This window comes from Astatotilapia calliptera, chromosome 4, assembly GCF_900246225.1.
Source record: "Astatotilapia calliptera chromosome 4, fAstCal1.2, whole genome shotgun sequence".
In the NCBI taxonomy this organism is placed as follows: Eukaryota; Metazoa; Chordata; class Actinopteri; order Cichliformes; family Cichlidae; genus Astatotilapia; species Astatotilapia calliptera.
The window spans coordinates 8,145,709-8,167,278 of NC_039305.1; the positions used below are offsets into that span (position 1 = coordinate 8,145,709).

The following is a 21,570-nucleotide window of genomic DNA, read 5'->3' on the forward strand; positions in this document are numbered from 1 at the left end:
AAAATTGCAAAGAACATCCATTTATCCCAGTTCATATCGCTACTTGAATGATTATTAAATAGTAATGAACAAGAGGAGACAGGAGAAACAATGAAGCCAGTTTTAATGGGCCACTTAAGAGATCTCTTACAGAATCCACACTCACTTTGAAGTGAAACACGTCAGGTTACTGTTTGACTGTTGTGTTGTGGTGCTAACCCCCAAACCTTTCATTCCAATCCCACATGCACTGGTTGGCTTGATCTGCACCACAGAACAACAGGTGTCAAATCACTGTGTATGTGGAAGTAATGTTAAAAAATACTTAGGATATCAATAAAACTAACAACAGTTATAATAATATCAATCATGAATGTCTCAGAATTATTATAGCAATATATGTTCCCTTCTTACACTTTGCATACATTTTACATCTATAGTCACTTTATTCTTATAGACAGCAGTATCATGTTCCTGATGATCTTTGACCTCTAACGGGAGGGGTCAAATATTCCAGTTGTGACTGACTGGTGAACTCCGCCACTTAAGGACGTGCTCCATCCTAGGGACCAGGACATCAACTCACATAACATCATATACATAGCCCCTAGGAAGGAGACAAAAAGATTGTGTGAGGAGTGTATAAGAATGCCGGAGAACTTAAACCCTAAGAGAATTGACACTAGAGATCTGAGGGGCCTGATGAAGACTGACACCAGCAATAATACATCAGGGTGATTTTGTTTTCTATTTTAGCACTACAGCTGCTTATTTTGTGCTGAAATGGCCATTTGTGACCCCTACAGACTAGTAGAGCTGCTCTACTTTGTGCCACTAAAATTAAAATGGCCTCCTCTTCATCATCAGAATAAGTGAGGGTTTCCTGTATGTCTTAGTTGTGGGAGGGAAAGTGTGAATGTGAAGAAATAAACACTCGAAGACATGCCAAGGTGTCTCTGAAAATAAAAAGGCAAATTTGTGGCATTAAATGCCAAAGTGAGGTAAAGCCTGTACCCACAGAGCTAGAGTACATCGTGGAGGGGCTTGAAAATAGCAGTGCCCAGAGAGAGACAGGGGTATGTAACTCACTGATGTTTTCAGCTGTTATCCTTCTGTTTTTCACTTCTAGCTGAAGTGTAGTATCTCGCTTCTCTTTCATATCTCTGGCCAACTCAAATCACCTCTCAAACTTGCGTCTCGCTTCTAACACGACGAGGCTTCCTCCTCCTCATCATCTCTTTCAACTTCTCAGCAACTTCCTCCATCTCTCTTTCTTTACTGACCTCTTGCTTTCTTTCTACACCTTTCTGCTTCTCTATCTCACTGTCTCTCTTTGGGACGGATTCTCTGTGGGCACAGGCAGTGGGTCAGCAGGATCCCGCAGGACTGTCACTGACAGTCTCTTTTTCTTTCTCGGGGATGGTGTCGAGAGGTACTGCTGCCCCCTGCTGCTGGTTTTGGAATTGAAACTGGTGCTGGGGTAGCGGTGGCGGTTGAGGGTAGGCAGGTGGTTTTGGAACAGGTGGGGCCAGAGGAGGAGCCGATAGCTGGGGATGCAGCTGGGGATATTGCTGGGGATTCGGGTGCAGATAAGCCTGAGGTGCGGTCTGAGACTGGAGCTGATTTTGGGGTTGGCACAGCAGTGGAGGCGCTGGGTGGGTCTTGGCCTGAGGCTGCTGCTGTGTCTGCTGCGGCTGGTGGTGAGGATGGTGCTGAAGCTGTGGGGAAGCTGCTCCATTTTTACTGAGGCCACAGGACTGAGCTGCACAGTGGATCTGACGCAGAGTGTCCAGTGCCTCACTCTTTGCGTGCTTTAGCAGGTCAGCCTGGCCCTAAGATTTAGACACAGAAGAAGAAGCAGAAAGAAACATTTGTTAATATCACTCAACTATATAAAATTTAAATGCATTCAAACAGCATTCCCTAAAGGCTACTTATACTAAGTCTATTTTAAATAACACCATCAATGCAATTTTCTTTTATCCCTCTTTTTTTTGTTTTTTTTAGAAAATAGATTTTAATCTCTAAATGACCATCATCTGCATGACTTTTTAGTGAGAAGAAAGTAAAGGTGCTTATATTATTGCTTATTGTTAATGTATTACTCAAAAAGATGCAGAAGGGGGCAGTATGAAGCCAATGAACAAAGGGCTTTGGTTTCTTGCCAGCCCTTTGTACTGTTCCTCTCAGCTTGTAAGTACTGCTGGCATATGGTGGCAATGTTATACTACATTTCTGCTCTTTATTTGAACACCCCAGAGATGAAACCCTGCCATATGTGGAGGAAGTGGTCAGGGCAGGCATCCTGCGCTACGGCACTGTCAAGTCAATCTGGGCCACTGCCATGGCTGCCTCCCTCCCTTAAGCTAGCTGTCTCTGCCATGTGGAAATGTGGTGGAGTTTTCTCCACAGGCAGTTATTTCTGTGTGTAAGAGGTGCTTATATTATTAGAACTGTCCAAAGGAGATGAAAAAAAAGGGAGAAAGACCACACGCTTCGACAAACTCCCTCCACTTGAACAATCTAATTCTTGACTCTTCCCCTCAGGGTTTACTCTCGCCAGATTCCTCCAGCATGTCCACTTCAACATCTGCTCACAAGAAAGTTGAAAGCAATTTTCCTTTTATCTGCATATTTTACCTCCCTCGCACTGAACTTCGGTCTGTCTGACGTGCTGCGACAGCTTGCTGGGCTAACCTCCTTGTGAAGAGATACAGTCTGACCTGTTGTGGACCAGACTAAAATATAAACGGCGAAAGGGATAAAGTTCTTAGTGCCACAAGACAGGTACAGCGGTATGACATACTGGGGTAAGACTAAAGGTGATGCTCTGCAGACGATGGCCTGCGATCTACCCGTTGGTGATGTTAATACACTGCAAGTGGCATTTTAGCTCAACCAATACAGCACGCAAACCCGGAGTATGAGCATGTCATATGTTTGGAATAAAAAAAGAAGGAGGGGAAAAAAAAGAAATTATGTAAGTCATGACTCACCAGGCATAAAATAAGATGGCAAGAAGCTTATCCTGTGCTGTCTGAGTCAAATAACGGCTACACTTGTCTTTGCATGCATTCACCCCTACAGCTGGCCTAACGTTGTCCGCAGGAGGCTAAGCTGATGTAAGGACAGCTACTAAATCCCACAACTATATCCTCATTAAATTCTAGACCCGTGTCCTTTTTGTTTATCAGAAACGGACCACTCCTCTGAGAGAAATCGAGTAGTCGATAACCTGCCTCTAGGTATTATTTTACATTTATAGACATTCACGGGGAGTTAGAAGAGACAGCAGAGTATAAGCATCATTGGGACATATAGATTGAGTCAGTTCTTATATTAAAACAAGACATCTACCAGAATTTGATTTAATCACATATAAAAGGGTTAGAGTTACATTGGCTTACCACAGAAAACACTGAGGAGGCCAAAATCTGAGTGAATTTAAGAGGAGGTTATTTAATTATATGTAACTGCCCAAGAAAACAGATTATAACACTAGAAAGTACAAAACGTGAACGATTTGGGAGACACGTCTTTTTTCAAACCCTGTTATTCTTCTAAAAAGGACAGCAATATGGCTGACATTTGCTTCAAAGGATCTCTTTCTCTCTCTTTGATTTTTCTTTTCTCTTGACTAACTGGAACAATAAGTGGCAGAAATGGGCAAATACCCTCATTCACCGTGACAGCCTCGAACTGACAGAAACTGTCAAAGTAAGGTTGGAGAGGGAGCTAGAGACGAACACCGACAAACATATAGGACATGGCTCTTCCCTCGGCTTTCCTCCCAGCATCCCACACTTCCAACTAACAACCAGCGAGTACTTCCTGGCCTGCTGAGAATCTGGAGAGGCTGACAGGTGAAATAATAACTGGGTACGGCTGCCAGCCTTGGCAAACAAGCACCAAGCTCTCACCAAATGTTCACTATGAGACGCAGATTACAACTGAAGAATGGGAAGAGGACAAGACGGAGTTATGTGGGTGCCACCTTGTTATTGAAAGGGTGGCTCATCACAGGAGAACAGACGAAAAGGGGGGGGGAGACGACGATCGGAAAAATAAGGTGTGTGAATGTGGTTAGTACTGAGATAGATTCTGGACAGCTGGTCTACCTAAACAGCAAGGGCATAAATTGCACCATAGATGGGTGGAGGACATCATTTAAATCCCTAGCAGCAATGCAACCCCCTTTTTGTTGTTTTCCATCTGGCAAGACTGGCATGAAAAGGAGAAGACATCTATCTATCCTAATGCTCAAGCCACTCTGTCTGTACTTAGCATGTGGCGTTATTTTAGCGTTGCTATTACCGGCAGCAGTCGTAGAGGAAATGAGATGAGAGCATTGAGCAGCCTTATCTCCTGTGTCAAGGGGCAGGCAAAGACAAGAATGCATCATCATCAAGGCATGTCTAGGGGATCCAGTGTCTCCTTATGAGGAATAACAGAGCAGCATATGTGTGTCTACAAACAAGCGCGAACAATCCTATCATGTCTTGTCAAGATAGTTACACGACCAAATAAATAAAATGGTACTTGGACTCAACAGTAATTAATTAAGAGGTTTAGGGATTAGAGAAGAGGGAAATACAATTAGCCCAGTGAGCTTTCTTAAGACATTATGTTATTTAATCTCAGCAACATGGTCTCAGATTGCTTGTCCAGTTGGGTACAGTCCCCATAGTAATCTCAAATGCACATTAATCAGTTTTAATAGTTGTACTTTATACAAATGGGGGGTTTAGATTAATTATTAGGCTTGTTGCTGTGTTGTAGGAGGGGTTCACTAACCTTCAGCACAGTGATGTTCCAAGCGTAGCTCTCCATAGCCTTCTGCAGTTTACGTCCTTTCAGACCCTCCTTTGCTCCAATGCGATGCAGGTCCTCGTGGAAGTCCAAACCTGGACAAAGACACAGGCAGGCGTGCCATGTAAATAAAAGCAAATCATATTAAAGCCCAAAAAATACCATGCAAAAAACACTTTTAGGCATATTTTTAGTAGAAGAAATTTCTTAATAGAGTAAATATCCTCATGCATGCAGACCAAGGAAAATAACTACATTTTGCAATTTTGCAAAAAACACCATGAAACAAAATATGCCTGCTGAGAAGTTTTAGGTAAAGTGTCTTGCAGTGTACAAAACTGCCATAAATGCATTAATGCATATTAGTCCAGATCTGTTATGCATATAACTTCACAGACATTATAAAATGCAATGACATACTGTAATATAACCATCTTTTAGTACATTTTATAGTTTGTTCTTCTACCCACAACCAAGTTGGAGCGTTACAGTTGGATTTTAGCATGCAATGTGTTGGGTTGCTATGGCTGTCTAAACAGAGGTCATATGAAGCAGGCTAAACTCTAATTAATCTATCAGTGCTTCCTGCTTCATTTAGCCCAGGCAGACCGTAACTAATCCCCTGGGCTTTAAGAGCAAACTCCTCCTAAACCTAAGGCTCAGCCTGCTTGTCAGTCTGTCCCTGACAACTGACCTTATGGTTCTCCAGCTTCAATTTACTGCAAAAACAATGATGAAACATAATACACTACAATTCACAAAAAGCCCGTCACCTCAAGGCATTCCTTCTTTAGTCTTTGAACATTTCCAGGTGGCAGGTACTGCAAGAAACCTCTTTTCAGGAACATTCTTTAGTTGAACTGGTGGAGAGTAAGAGACTTACTGTACTGTCAGCAAGTATCAGAGCCGTATAATATCCACTGTTTTGTTAGGGTTATTTTGTTTTGTTTTAATATTCAAAAAACACCCAAAATTTGTGCTAGGAAAGTATGAGATGTCGTCTTGGTTTTGTAATGTAGCTACTAGGGGTGCAACGATACACAAAATTCACGGTTCGGTTCGATACTTTGGTGTCACGGTTCGATATTTTTTCGATACAAAAAAAATGTTCATGCATTTTTAATTTGTCATTTATTAAAATTATAAATATATATTTTAACTCAAAAGTACAGTTTTTAAATTTAACCCTAACCCTTGTGCGCGTTTTTTATTTTGACAGCGAATGCGCACCTGCGGACCACTTATGTGCAGCCCTGGTTATATAGCTCGTCATATTGCAGCCACAGAAATTATTTTGTCCATGAAACCATAAAGCTGCACTTTCTTTTTGCCTTATAGTCTGATTTGTCATAACTTCTCCGTTTTGTGGTAAGCTTTTCTTTGGCTGTCACTTCTTCACCCTGACCTGTCTTATTTGGCTCAGCAGAACTGAAATGCTTTTACACACGCACTCACATAAGCTCAGCGATTCTCTGCGCGATCAACCTCTCACATGTTTAAGCTTGCTGCAGGAGATTTCACTTGTCATGTTTGCATAGTAAGCTAACATTAATAAGACGATGTCAGAGGAATTGGTGCACAAATTATCATCACTCACAGATCAGTGCTGTCGCTCTCTATACACAGTTCGCACATTGCAAAGTGAAAGCAAAAAAACAAGCGCAAATTCAAACGCGACTTCAATATGTCACATATTGACAGTGGCTCACCGATGCCAATGACATAATTACCCAGCTACATTTCTGAAAGAATGCAAAAGCATTGACATATATTTTTCCTACAATAGCCCGACGGGCAGGGAAGAGATAGATTTTGGTAGCCCGACTGAAAAAATCGCTAGCTCCGGGACGTCGGGCTAGCGATATTGCAAGCCCTGTATCTGATTGAGGAATCACTCATCTTTGGAAAAGAGAGTTTATTACAGAGAAATGGCTCTTTCCAAAATAAAAGCTATACTATCCACTTCTTCTGGGCTATATTCTCAGCAGCATAAGGAGAATCATGTGCTAACAGCTGTCTAAATGACTCGGCTAAAGTTAGTAGCATGCTTGTTGTTTTTGTCTTTGCACTAGGATGATGTCGGTGTAAATGTGCAGTCATATTCGTTGTGTTCCCACTAGTGCTTTCAGGTTAATCTCGTTGAAATGACCTTAACGCCACAACACGGCAAATCTCCGTTAACGAGCTACCGCCGATCGCTCCGTGCATGGGGCTAGACGGCCAACAAGTTAACGAGCTAACTGCGCTAACACACTAGTTCACACCAATGTAATTGAGCATTGCATGGCACATCCAACATACTGTTTTACTTTAGTCCATGACTCGCTTACCTTCAGGGTCATACGCCACATGAAAACCAAAATAATTCCAAACGCCAGATCTGAATGAGGGTCAATTTGCCTGTTGCAAGGAGAGCTTAACTTCTGTCTTGCTAGCTTGCCCTGTGCTCTTCCTTCTGACTATGCTGTCTGTGTGGAGCGCTCAGTGGATCTGCGCTCGACAGTGCAGCCTAGGCAGAGTAGTCGAACACAGATTCACTGAGCGCTCCACACAGACAGCATCGTCAGAAGGAAAATTGATAAAATAAATTACAAATGTTATATTGTTCGATACATATGCGTACCGAACCGAAAGCACTGTATCGAACGGTTCAATATCGATACGAATATCGTTGCACCCCTAGTAGCTACATTGTTCCCCATTTGACAAACTGTTTGTGTTGTCATGTTCAGAGTGCATCCTTGAAGCACAGAAACATGCAAAGGGATATAGAGGCCTCTCATTTTGGAAAACACAGTTAAGTAGTTAAGTAAGAAGAAAAATGAGACTATGTTGACTTTATGAAGTCAAGATAAAAAATAAATAAATAGAATAAAAACAAAATTACCAGTTTTCAGGGCAAACCAGGGTGAACCATACCAAAAATAACTAATGTGCTATCATTTCCAAACACTGGTGATGTACAACCAATGCAGAATATCTGTTTCAGAGCCTGAAAGTTCTGCTAACAGGGATTAGGACTGATTTGATCTCGTAATCTGTTGTAGTTAATGGGCTCAGAGAAGAGCCAAGGAAGTTTGTGTTCACAGGACACAAGAAATTAGGATGGCAGGGAGCAGAGTAAGTCATGAATTTAGCAAATTAGCTAGAGGACGCAATACAGCTCTTGAAGCATTTAATTTGGCATTATGAAGCTTTCCCTTCCCCTAACAGCCTCGATGTTGCTGTTCCTTAGTGTCACTTAAACTATGTGAAATTTGAGCTAATAAAAATGTGGCCCTGTAGCACACTCTGAAGAGATTGAATTTTACGTTGAGAGAACGAGACAGGGAGAGTCGGGTCCTAAGGAGGACTTAGGGAATAATATATCTCTTCTGAGTAGCCAAACAAATGCAAACATATCACACACACACACACCTCGGTAGAGTAAAAGCAGAGAGGGTTTTTGCCTTTGTAATGAGTACTGCAGCAGCACCTCTTCTGCTTCAAAAACATACAGTGGCTTCAGGCAGAGAGACAGAAAGGTAAGTAAATAATAAAATCAAACAGAACCTTCAAACAGGATCTGATGAAAAGAAATAATGAATAAAAAGATAGGAAATGCTCTGAGTGGGGAATGCATGACAGTCAGCTCAGTGTTTCATTAATTTATCTCTATTCATACACACTGCAAAGCCCAAACACAATGCCATGAAGCAGAACGTGGGATATTCCAGCTGCTGATGAGCTGGGAGAAAAACTGGTTAAATCCAAGGAAGATAAATTGAGGGAGAGTTCTTTATCTTTTCTATTGGCAATAAAATACACAGTGCTGACTAAAATAGTGGTTCATCATAGCGAAAACCTTTGCAAGAAAGAGAACATCAATAAATACACATGATAGGGCTGGCAGAGAGGCAGCGGATCTTTAACTCATACAGTAAGCTTGCACCTGTTCCTGGACCTGCCTTAATATGGCATGATGCATGACTATATTCAAGACAGATGCCTGAACACCTCGCTACCAGACGTGGAATACATAGAGGTGCTGAGAAGTACAGCTGGTGCCCCCTTTTCAAGAAGGGGGGCAGGAGGGTGTGCTCTAACTTCACTCCTCAGCCTCCATTTCTCAGAGTCCCTGGGTTCTGAGTTTTCTATAAATTACTGTTCTATTGGTTTTGAGAATCACTTGTTCTGAGTTTTTGCATTTCCCGGTTGCTTTGCAATGATTTTATCTGGCTTCATTTTCACTTCTAGTTCTGTTCATGGTTATACTTTGGTTTATATTTAAATCCTTGAGTTCCTGCCTCCCTTGTGTTTCCGTGTCTTGTTTAGTCTTTGTGTTTTGCTACTTCCCATTTTTATTGTGGTAGTCTTTTGTCTTTTGTGCTTGGTGTTTAGTTTTACTTCCTTTTGAGTTATTATGTTATGTTATCCTCAGCTGTGTTGTCACGTGCTACTTCTCCCTCATTAACTTGTGAGTATATGTTGTCTCTGTCTCTCCTTGTCCTTTGTCATATTGTCCCTCACTGCTGTGTGTTCCCTTGCTCCATGGTTTCTGGTTTTTGGAATTCCTGGCTTTTTTCTGCATACATTTTTGGCTTTTGTTTACTCTTTGCCTGACAGCATTAAAGCAGATTTTTGGAGTTATTCCCATTTCCCCAGAGTCCTGCATGAGGCTCCACCCTTGCTCCCACACGGCCAATCCATGACACCCGGGGAAGGTCTATGCCAGGTTACCAGAGAGGAGAGTTCATCTGTTAGTTGAACCTTGGATCCAGGAAGAACAATGCATTCAAGTTTGCTCAACGAGTCTACATAGTTTTTGGGAATTTGGAGAAAGTACTCGACTGCATTTCTCAAAGTATAATGTGAGGCATGCTTCAGGACTGCTTCAGCTTCAGCCCATTTGGTTTCTGTCCAACTGCATTGAGAGCTTGATTCGCTCTGAGGCAACAAGTCAGACTCATTCCCTGTGAGTACTGAGTTCACTGGGCTGCCCTTTGGCACCAATTCTGTTAAAATCTTTTATGAACAGAATTTCTAGACACAGCTAAGGGGTAGATGATGTCAGTATTGGTGGTCTCCCAATCTTTCCTCTTCATTTTGCAGATGTGGTTCTGTTAGCTTTACTGAGTCATGACCTCCAGCTTGCACCGGGGAGTGTGAGAAATGAGAATCAGCACCTTTGATTTTAAGTCGGAGTATTTCAGGGTCTTCTTAATGAGTGAGGGGAGAGCAGAAAAGGAGATTGACAGACATACTCTTGCAACATCTGCAGCAATGCAGATGCTGTACTGGTATGTTGTGGTGAAGAGAGAGCAAAGCGGGAAAGCGAAGCTGTTGATTTACTGGTCCACCTACGCTCACCTATGGCCACAGGCTGTGGGTAGTGAACGAAATAATGAGATCGTGGATATAAGTGACAGAAATGACTTTCCTCTGAATGCCTGGATGTGTGGGCTCAGCCTTAGAGACAGGATAAGGTGCTCAGCTTATCTCTCATTGGGGAGGGGCTCAGAGTGTGTACTTCTCCACATTCTCCTGGGCGCTTCTTAGGTCAGGTGTTTTGGGCATGTCCCAATGGGATGAAGGCCGGGGGGAAACCCACAACATGCTGGAGACATTATATCTCTCAGGTGGCTTAGGAACACTTTGGTGTCCCGAAAGAAGGGTTAAAGGATGTGGCCAAGAAGAGGGAGGTCTAGGCATCTCTGCTTAGAATCTTTCTCCTACGACCAGGATGTGTGTATTTAAGTATTTATATCATCTGATCACCAAGTATATCACCTTCATACAAAGGTACAGTCATGCCACATTTGCATCTGAAAATGAATGCTCTGTTCTTTGCGATGTGAGTAAATCGGTGCACTGACGAACTAGTACACCACGACACATACACATCTAAATGAATTCTGAATACAACAAAGCTTATGCATTACATTTTTAAGAAACACTGCTGGAACAAATCTTTAAATAAGCTGGTGAAGCAGAGGCTAGTGGGGAGAATGACTGGAAACCCACACACAGATTAGATATGCATGCAGACAAATAAGCCAGTGTACACAATGTGCACAAAAACACAGTGGTAGCATCTGGAGGTGCCAGAGTGTGCATCCCAGCTGTTTTCCTGGTCCCACATTATGTGTGTGATAGTGAGCCATCAATAGTGCCCAAGGGGAATTATCTAACACCTCTCCATCCTCATCAACACGTCAGCTTCACTGCCCAAATTGAACTGATTAGCTGCAATAATAACTGGGAAAAACTGTGCACAGGAAGGAAGGAGGCGGTGCTGGTGAGACTTAAAAACCACAGCAACCCCAAACTATCCATTTTTAACTTCCTACTCTTAAAATGAGCAATGTGCCAGTGGGCAGGTTAGGATGTAAGAGGATAGTTTGAGCCTCTCATTCAGATCGTGGCCATTGGTGTGATTATGGCTTTGTCACAACAGCATTTAGCTGATGAGCAGAGAACAATTTTAATGTCTAGGGCAAAAGTGTCAGGTTCAATCACAGGTCCTAAAATCAATGAGTGCATGTGCTTACATGAAGCGAACATACTCACGGATCCTACTCCACATTCTCTTTTGGATACTGACAGCCTGTCGTCCATTAGCACCTTTTCTGCTTCTCACACAGCCATTATAACAAAATTATAACTTCGACTTCTGGATTGATCGTGAGGACAAAACCTTCTATTCCGTGCAAATCCATCATTTCACGCTTCACATGCCTCTCACTGACTCTCTATGTTCAGGCTGATGCTACTGTCATTGTCAATATGTACATAATCATATGGTTGATGAAATGGCTTCTGAAGGATGCATTCAGTACTTGTCAATCTATCAAGATAGGTAAATTCATGCTTTCCAAGCCATCAGAATGATGCCGAGTTTTGGTGGGGGAGTCGAGTCAAACCCAGTGCAATGCATGGCGTTTTTTTTCTCCGGGGGTAAGAAATCATTTTAATGAGCTGAGACACAGGTTAAGAACATGATAAAAACAAGGGGAAAGTCTATTTAGGGACAGTGACACTGTAGCATTACTGCAGAAAGTCTGTCTAGAATTTTATTTGTCCACCAACATATATTCTGTCATTTTAGAGAAGTTTCACAACAAGCAGCTCAGTATGTTTTGCTTTGCGTTAGTTTCATATTTATGTTAAACTAAATATCTGAACACTTAAAGATGAAGCAGCATCTTTTATATGTTACAGTAAAATAATCCACAATAACCTTAGAGTATATTGAATTTTAAGTGCTCCAACAGGGAACTAAAAGCCTGCGGTCAGGTTTGTGATCACTGATCATTAGTCATTAGTCTGGTTAGTAGTATAAAGAAATAAAAAGTCCAAATTAGCATGTGATTAAGCAGGTGACCTTTGTGCATGAAGCAAAATGTTGGGGTTTGTTTCCATGTTCATCTGCTGGTAGAGGGTTAGACAAGAGAAGTAAGATTTGCATCTGCTGTTCTGCCAACAGCAGATTTTAAATTTAAGGAACCACCTGGACCACCAATACTGCTTATGCATCTGTACATATACATACACTCAGTGTCCCCTTTATTAGAAGTGCCTGTTCAACTGCTCATTAATGCAAATATCCAATAAGTCAATTACATGACACAACTCTATGCATTAAGTCAGACAGACATTGTACAACAGCTTGCTGAAGTTTACGCAGGTGAGTTAAGTGACTTTGAAAGTGGGTTGTTGGTGCCTGACAGACTAGTTTTAGTTATTTCAGAAACCTGGATCTACTAGGATTTTCCACATAACCATCCATGAGCTTTACAAGGAACGGTCCAAAAGAATCCAGTATCCAACTTTTCTAGACCATAATGCTTGCTGATGCTAGAGGTCAGAGGAGAATAGCCAGACTGCTTTGAGCTCATAGCAAGGCAACAGATGGGCTACAGCAGCAGAAAACCACATCAGGTGCCACTTTTGTCAGCTAAGAACAGGAAATTGAGGCTATAAGTCACACAGGCTCATCAAAACTGGACAACAGGAAACTGGAAAAAAAACGTTGCCTGGTCCGATGAGTCTCTAATACCGCCGTGACATTCCAATGGTAGGGTCAGAATCTGGCACAAACAACTTGAAAGCAAAGATCCTGCGTTGTATTGACAGTTCAGGCTGGTGGTGTCATAGTGTGTCCTCAAGAATGTTCTAACACAAATACAAATGTGTATTTTTGTTCTTTATACCAAATGTGATTACATGTGTTGCTGCACAGGGAGCAACCTTACAATATTAAGCCAATTATTATGGCATTGCAGCAAGTGAAGCTGCAAAAACTAAACAAGTATGGTATCAAATACTGGTGTTAGGTTCACTCTGCTCTGTTTATTCTAAGCTGAAATGACTTAATAAAGGCTAACTTGCCTTTATATTCACTTAAGTCAACAAGATTAGATTTAAAGCTTATAATTCCCATTTTCCAATTTTCATTTTAGGCAATAGGTAACTTTATCCATAAAAAGCCAAGTAAGTTAAATTTTCTAAACTCTGTTGGGGAAAGTGTTTGTTTTGCTGCCTGCTGTAATGTTATACTGTGTCACTGAAAACGATTGCTCTTTGGCCAACGTGTTTTTATTTTTCTGCCTCATTTACTGCCATCAAAGCTACAAGGCCTGAAAGTATGGATACGCATACACACGGAGGAGATGTATATTTGAGAACTGCATGGTTTGGACGAAGGCTTGTGTGTGAGTGCTTGGGGCAGAGGGAATTAGAGTGAGTAATAGGAAAAATGCTGTGTTTGGCATGCAGCTGAGGCCCCTCAAGGCTGCTGCTCCTACCTTTGGTGTCCTTGTATGTTTCTTTTAACTTACATTTAGAAAAACTTTAATATTTGCATTTCATTTGCATTGGAAGGCTTTTGATGAGCCCCTTTGAATGTTATTTCAGTTATGTCAGAGAAGCATACATTTAATCTACAAAACAGAACACGGTTCATTTATTACTGTTCTGTTTAAAACATTTTCATGTGTCTGCAGCAGCACACAAAGCTGAAACCTCTGATTTTTAGCGGACACTGATGTGATTGAGGCTGTGGCGTGGCTGTGTGTGAGGCTTAAGCTTTGCTTAACTCTCCTGTCATCGCCTTTGAAGATGCTTCTAGCTCTGCACTGGGGAACCTTGGAGCGGGAGGGCATCTCTATGATTGAAGCTCCAGGGTTTAGCCTACTTCACTGTGTAACTGCGCTGCACAAATATCAGCTTGGCTTGCTGTGGTCAGGGGTGTTAAGCATATGTCTGCCTCTGAGTGACACCGGGGAGTAAAGCAGGCTTAAAGTGGACTTAACAGCCTCAAGATATTGGGTTGACATGAGCCAATTAGCCAACCCCAGTTTTCACACATAAAATGTAAAATAAAATACACATTTTCAAGTTCACACCAGGTCTATAACGGAGCCAAATCTGCAGGTTCATTAGTTTATTATTCATGTTCATTAGTTTCAATCATGTCTTTCGGTTTCCTGTAGCCATAAAATGTCTTAACATGAAAAATGAAGATGTCACTATTCAAACTGAGCTCTTTTTCGAGGAGCTCTTCAGCAGAGGCACTGCTGCATAGCAAAGCAGCAAGGCAAATGAGGAAGAATTAGCGCTGAATTTAAAAGAGGCTCGAGAAGACAAGCCACAGGATTTCTTGATTTTAAGCCATTTCTCCCTTAATGATCTTATTATGGCCAATTTTATCCTCTCTCCTAAAACACTGGACCTCTTGCATCAAGCAGCCCTTTTAAAAGACTGCACTGATAAAATGCTTTGTTAATTCAGTCCTTTCTCACCATTTCCATCCCTCCCCCTCTTACTGCACACTTTGTCAAACCTTTTCATTTCTCTCCTCCTCTCAAAGGATGTTTATGCTCTCTGTCCTCTTTCTCCTGCAGCCCTTTGTCTGTGTGGCTGGATGATTGTTTTCACCTGCCCACTGACATGATTACTACTCTGCTGACTCACTGATGATGGCCTGCTCTATTGACAGCAGCCACGGCTGTTGATGTTGATGCAGATGCTGTAGGAGTAGACACACAATGCTCATTCTGCTGGGCAGGAGGACATGACACACAATGTGTTTAAAAGGGCGCGGATGCACATTCGTAAATCACATGATTCATTTGGGATTAAAGCAGAGAAGCTGAAAACATCCATCCCTCCTTAAATAAACACAGGCTGTTTTCTTGTGGATCTTATTTGTCTTAAACAAATTAATGAAATGTGCCAGTAAGAGAGGTAATTTAAATCATTTCTCATAAATTTTGTCCTTGAATTATGAGTCATTTTCATCACAGTAGCAGAGAGATTGCAGTTAAGAAGAAAGATTTTGAATGCAGGAAGGAACAGGACAATATCACACATTTTTAACAGCCAACGGGAAGGATAAATATCAACTTGACTCAAGTTTCCAGTTATAAATATAAATTTTGTCATGGAATGTTGCTGCTAACACCCCGTTTATCTGAACCTCTTTTTTTTTAAATCCTTATTTACACATTCATATCTTCTTTCTTTTAATTTGTTTAGATATTTAATGAAAAGGCATAACGGTCAGCATTTTTCAACAGTGACTAAACAGTGGTACATACCTGCTCGTTGTGCTTGTGTGAGCTTGGAGTAGACCACATCAGCTGACTCGATCAGCGTTTTGCTGGTTTGGATCAGCTACAATAAAAAGAAGACATGGAGTTAATTTGTAGAACACCTTAATTCCCTACCAGGGCCTCCCAGTATAGAAAAGAAATCAACCTCACCATTAAAAGCAATGACAGAGTGAATAAACTCGATCATCTAAACCTTGGATTATTTGCATTCATGTGGATATTACCACCCTCGACAAGGCAATCTCCAACACAACATGACACCCCCGCCCCCCTCCGAGACAGGACAATGTTCCTTGGATCAGTGCAAGGAACATGAAAAAGAGCTCAAGGAATTCATTCAGCTTCGACATTCTTCAGATCCGAATCCAATCGAGCATCAGAGGGATGTGCCAGAACAAGCCCAATCCACGGAGCGCAACCCCAAGCGGCACCCTCCAGGTCTGAAAAAATGAAACCACACTGGAAGAACCCCCAAAAACTGCAGTTCTTCGAAATGCCACTTGAAGGTGGTTCTAAAAGTGAATCAGTCCTTATAAGACACACATTAAAATTTACAGCAGAAAGAAGCAGGTAGGCGTCGGATAGCTAGCAAGCTGTTTGCTAGTCACCTCAGTTAAAGTAATTCACTGTGTTGCTGGCTTTGTCCACATTGGACATATGGAGTTATCTGACAAAGAATAAAAACCAAAACTGTCTTTTAAACAATAACTTAATGAAATACACGATTATAATCCATCGAATTCTTCCCAGTCAAAATTGACCGTTCAGTTTTAACAGCTCTTAAATTAGCATAACAAACATTTTTCACCACCAAATTCAGTTCAGTGGGCCATTTAGGGGGTCAAGGGCCAATGGGTGGGTGGGGGGGGGGGGGGGGGGGTCCGAGTGGATTCCCATTCATTTCCTATGGCGCTCACTTTTGATCGGGTACACCACAGATGTAACAGGGTTGATAAAAAACACTCAAAATTCAATGAAAGAGGTGATCATCACTTTCATATGTTCAAGTGCATGGTGTGGAGGATGGCTTTAGGCCTTGAGGCAATCAGATGTAAAACACAATATTTATGATTGTTTTAAGTTGTAAAGTTGTAAGTTGTAAAGATTTGAGTCGAACACGACAGGAAGCTTTTAATGATAGAGCTATGATACTGATAAGTCTGTTAAATTACAAAGTCAGCATTTTTGCCAGCTTTCTTTCCAGTCTTCAAAGCAGACACTTTCAGCACTACATTATATTTACTCTATAGTGTTTTTACTCTCACACACGCTCACACTGCACTGTATTATGTGTTTAAAAGCTGCATATTTTTCTGTGGTATAGTTTTATCTTGCTTTGTAAAATCAGCTGCTCTACTTCTGATATACTCCTTCATGTCTGTGATTGATCAGATGCTGCCAACACTGCTCTTTTCATGTGAACGAGCAGGGGGGAAATCTTGGGTTAACTTAACGAGTTGATAACCAGCTTTGAGTGACTGCTTATCCCAATTGCCAGTATTAGGGTAAGTGAATCCAGATAATGGAAAGATAGTCTGGGTATGCTTCGTAATACAGGGCTCTAAGCAACAGGATGGACTGCCAACATTACAGTGCCTGTCATCCCCTGAGGTAGCTTATGCCAGAGCTATTTTGGCAGGTTAGTGGTTTTAATGTTGTGGTCAATCAATGAATATAAAGATGAGAACAAATAAAAATGCTAAGAGGTAAACACTTCAAAAAAAAATTAGAGTTGTCTTTCCTGCCACATTGTTTTTGTTCATTTATAACAGATTTGATCCCCTCAGTCAGGGCTCAGTTTGAAGTATTTGGAATGAGCTCTTAATTGCTACGTTTACAGAGACAATAACAATTCAGCCTAACCCAATTAAGGCAACAAAGCTGCCATGTAAATGTCTGATTAGATTAATTCTGGTCAGATCATAATCAGAAAATTCTTTCGAATTAATTGGGCATATAAACAACACGGCTGAGATTTCTTTTGTCTTTTATGCAATTATATAAATAAGTTGGGTAAAATTCACGAGACGAGTGTACTTGCAAGCAACGTGTTTGGTATGTCAGCAGTTAATGAGTCTTAAAACAGACATTATTTCCTAATTATCTAACAAAACATGCTTTAGACAGGTCTCTCTGTTAGTATCAGTATTATTAATGGAAAAGTTATACTCTCAGCCGTAGACATCATACCACAGTGCTGATGAGGAGCAGCTGGACTATCGCTACAGCACAGAGGAGGAGGCTAATGAAGTTTCACACTCATGTGGGAGACAGGAAGTGGACTCTTAAAGTGTGTGTGTGTGTGTGTCATGCACATGCCTCTTCTTGTTTTGATCTTTTCAAGAAAAGTAGTTTAAATGCAGAAATTATGAAAAGGGAAGCCATTTGGGACAAAAATGTCATAATGGGTATGGGTTAAGATGACAATAGAAATAGAAAAAATGTTCATGTATAATATGTCATCAATCTATATTTCTAAAGGAAAAATCTTCACTAAACCCCACAGACTGGAGTTAGTACTGTTAATTTCATGGCCATTTACAAAAGTGAAAAAAATATGCAGCATATCTCTAAGCTGCATTACATTCTGGTCTTGTAAGTAGCTCACACTGACAAAGTCCCAATTGTGGGTGACTCGGGACATGAACTACAATCTGAAATTATACAGTAAACGGCCTTGTGTTGGCAGCCATGCTCTCTTGAAGTTGCAAGCATTTATAAACAACACGCACACACACACACACACACACACACACACACACACACACACACACACACACACACACACACATTAAGTCCTCTGTTCTTCAGCGGGGAGTGTGGCAACAAACCAATCTCAGAGAAGCAAACACAGCTGTCAAGGCCCCGGCTTCGGGACAGGACTATAGGTTACTGAGCATCCAACATTTTATTAGTTCCTTAGACCTTGGGTATCAGCTGTAGAACCGCAAACCTCTAACATAACACAATTAACAAAACAATTACTAGTGCTAGAAAAAACACTGGGAAATAAATCGGGGGAGGTGACAGGATTTGTCACGAGAGAGAGAAAGAGAGAGAATAATGAACATCAAACAGACACTTGCACGTGTATGATTTTGCCATTTTTTTTCTAAAACAGAAACATGAGAGTTGGGACTTGTTTTTTGGCTTCTTCCCCAAAAACCTTTTTGTAAGTAGACTGGAGAGTTGGTTTGATAGGACCAAGCCTTCTGCTGTGAAGCCAAAGCAGACTGTACTGTACGTGGAGCTGTGCCCTGTGCTCCTACTGATGTGTGCGTGCATCTGTAGGTGTCAACAGCAGGAGCGCTGTTGACCTGAGCAGTGTGCATGCTACAACCTTTTCCTCACTACTCGTTCACTTCATCAGCTCCCACTAAGTCTCACAAGAGAGGAGGGCAGGACAAACAGCGGGTGATGACTAATTACAGGCAGCGTCCTCCAACCCCCTTTCTGAGCACAGCCAATGTCGAGTGGGTGAAAAATATGGTTTTCTTGCAAGAGAGGAGGCAAGACAGAGAAGGACGTGTGAAATAATACAATGAGTAACTGAAGCTATATAATCTGGCTGGTCATTGAGCTGGTTTGAGCAATGTTTAGAAGCCATGTAAAACTCAACCAGCTGTGTTAACACCTGAAATGTTAAGCAATCAGGCAATAAGGCAGGGAACAAGTTTACTCTCTGCTTTGCCTTTTTTTCTAGTTTACCTTTGTAAGCAGAGCATGTATGAAAATCTGCACGGGACAAGAAATGCAAATCACATCATCCCAGCACAGACTTTGTTGTTACACTTGAAGGCTTTATGCTTTGAGATCTCATCGTTTCCCCAAATCGATATTTACTTGGATGCTGCACGATAAAGGACAGGTGTTACTGTCTGTCCTCACACACGCAGCGCGAAATGTAATCAAGTGTCTGAATGTTTGTGTGAACTGAATTTTAATAACTGAAATTAAAAGGAAAACACAAAAGTACTTCCAGTGCAAAATTCAGAACCATTCACATAACATTTACGCACATCTGTATTATTAACGCATTTGTTTGCCTGACAGTGTCAAAGGTGGTGGCATTCACTCTTTTCTGTGTGTGCTGGTTTTTTTTTGTTTGTTGTTTTTTTACCATGTCATAGGCGTTCAGTACTTTGCGCAGCAGCTCAGGCACAACACCCTGAGCTTCCATGGTGGGATAGGTCTCGCTCAGGTCCACAGTTACCCTCAGCGATCTCTCGCTGTTCATCAGCCATGTAGACACCGTCAGGATACACTGCTTCATGTTGGCTGCAGGGGTCAGACCACAGAGCTCCTTGAAGGACACCATTGCATTCTGGGAAGAAAGCACCCACATAAGAAAATAGGAATCTGGCTATAAACAGGTTCAAATGGTGGACATAAAAAAGACTGTGTGACACATTTGTGTGGGCATTGTTTAATATATAAGTGATAGTGCTTATACTTAACCAGTTCCTGGTTCATTAATTTCAAGATCCTCCATTAATTAAAAGGAGACGTTAATGTTAAAATGCAAATAAATCAATAAACATAAATATTCTATAAACAGCATTCTGTGCCCTTGTATGTCATTGGTCTCAGAATAGCTGCTACAATGTTTATCTCAACTGCCAATGTATCCAGCAAAGGAAGATTCCTGTTGATATATTGCACTTGGTGACTGATGAAATCATAGTTGTCCTAATAGAATACAACTACATTTTACAGATCAGTTTAAGTAAAGAGATTTAATAGAGTTAAATAGACTTATGAGTTTCCCGCCTGATCAGAAACAACATACTTCAGCACAGTGTTTTTCTTGATGACCACGATGACCCTAAAATTATTCCCACTTCCTATAATATCAGTCTGCTCAAAAATAAATCATCTAAAATCTCTATCTCAGCAAATCATGTTTGCATGCCTATCACTGACGACTGAGCGTGATCCAAACCTCAGTCGCCCTCTTGTCACAGATTCAAGAGGCCTTGAGCATGATACTGAATCTTAAAGTACTTCCATTGATCAGTATGTGTCACTGTAGTAAGTGCAATGCCATCGTCGACAAGGATTGTTTCAGCCAAATCTTTAAAAACCTTGGGTAATTTTGCCTTTTTTAGTGTCTTACAGGTACTTGCTTGTGCAGTTAACTAAAACAAAATACAGAATTCTGCACAGCTGTCAATAGCACTTTAAATAAAACTGAAATGTGTTTATAGTCATGGAATTTATTTGCAACCTAATACTGAATCTGCTTACTAATTCCTCAAAAAGAAACCACCTAACATAAACATTTAGTAAGCACATACTCTAATTTCTTCTTTTGCTAGTGTGGGAATTTAAGCAAGCAGACTTTATCCTTGAGAACGAGTGAGGTGAGAGAAGAGAAAGGGATGGAGAAAGGGAAGGAGTGTGAACAAACAGTCATGTTTGAAGCATGAGTAACTGAAAAAGCAAAAAAAAGGAGAGGCAGTTAATGAGAAACACTGAGAAAACAAAAAGGTATGAGAGGGTGTTAAAATTTAGTGACGAAAGAGAGAGTATGAGATAGCAAGAAAACAGTTTAGTGTTTGGAAATTCGTCCACACAGTGGAGGCTGCTGCTTGGGAAACCAGCTGTCTCCCTGGGCTAGGCCTGCAGAAAAATCCCCATACGTTAGAGGACATGCTGTCACTGGGAGGCCCAACTTTACAGTAGACAAAGAGGGTGGTCAGGGGACACAGGATCTGTATGCTGAGCACCATACACGGTTAACACCCCTTGGACCGCTGAGCACAGCTACAGAGAAACACAATGGTGGAAGTGGGACAGCTCTGGGGCTCTGGATTAAAAACCACTGTGTGATTATGCGTGTGCCTGAACGATCAGCATGTGTGGCTGCATGTGTTTATGACTCAGTGTGGTCTGAGCTAAAGTTATTAACATTCATTATGTTTTGTATAATTCCTCGCATGTGTGCTTGGGACGACACGAGTAAATGTTTTTTGATAATTGTTGAGCAATAAAAGCCGCAGTCTTTCCAAGCCATGGTGTTACAAAACCCAATGAGAGGCTTGTGTTTTTAATTACTCCCTTCCCCACTTTGTTCCTCTTCCAGCATTTCCCAAATGGGAGCTCTGTGTCCAGTTAGGACCTTGCTTTTGTTTCAGTTTGCCCTTTTCTGTCTCTCTTTCTGCTTCTATCTCCGAATCTCTCTCTT

General features: G+C 41.4%; 1 protein-coding gene across 1 annotated transcript in view; it reads right to left on the reverse strand.

Annotated features, from left to right (window-relative positions):
- Positions 1–85: 85 nt before the first annotated feature.
- Positions 86–21,570, reverse strand: part of LOC113020420 (inactive phospholipase C-like protein 2) — a 68,217-nt gene continuing 46,732 nt past the window's right edge. Inside the window, exons 3-6 of the mRNA XM_026164380.1 lie at positions 19,504–19,707; positions 15,369–15,444; positions 4,774–4,883; positions 86–1,811 (exon numbers count right to left, since the gene is read on the reverse strand). Of these exons, the coding sequence (XP_026020165.1) occupies positions 1,347–1,811; positions 4,774–4,883; positions 15,369–15,444; positions 19,504–19,707 (855 nt within the window). The 3' untranslated portion in view covers positions 86–1,346. The remainder of the gene's footprint in view (positions 1,812–4,773; positions 4,884–15,368; positions 15,445–19,503; positions 19,708–21,570) is intronic.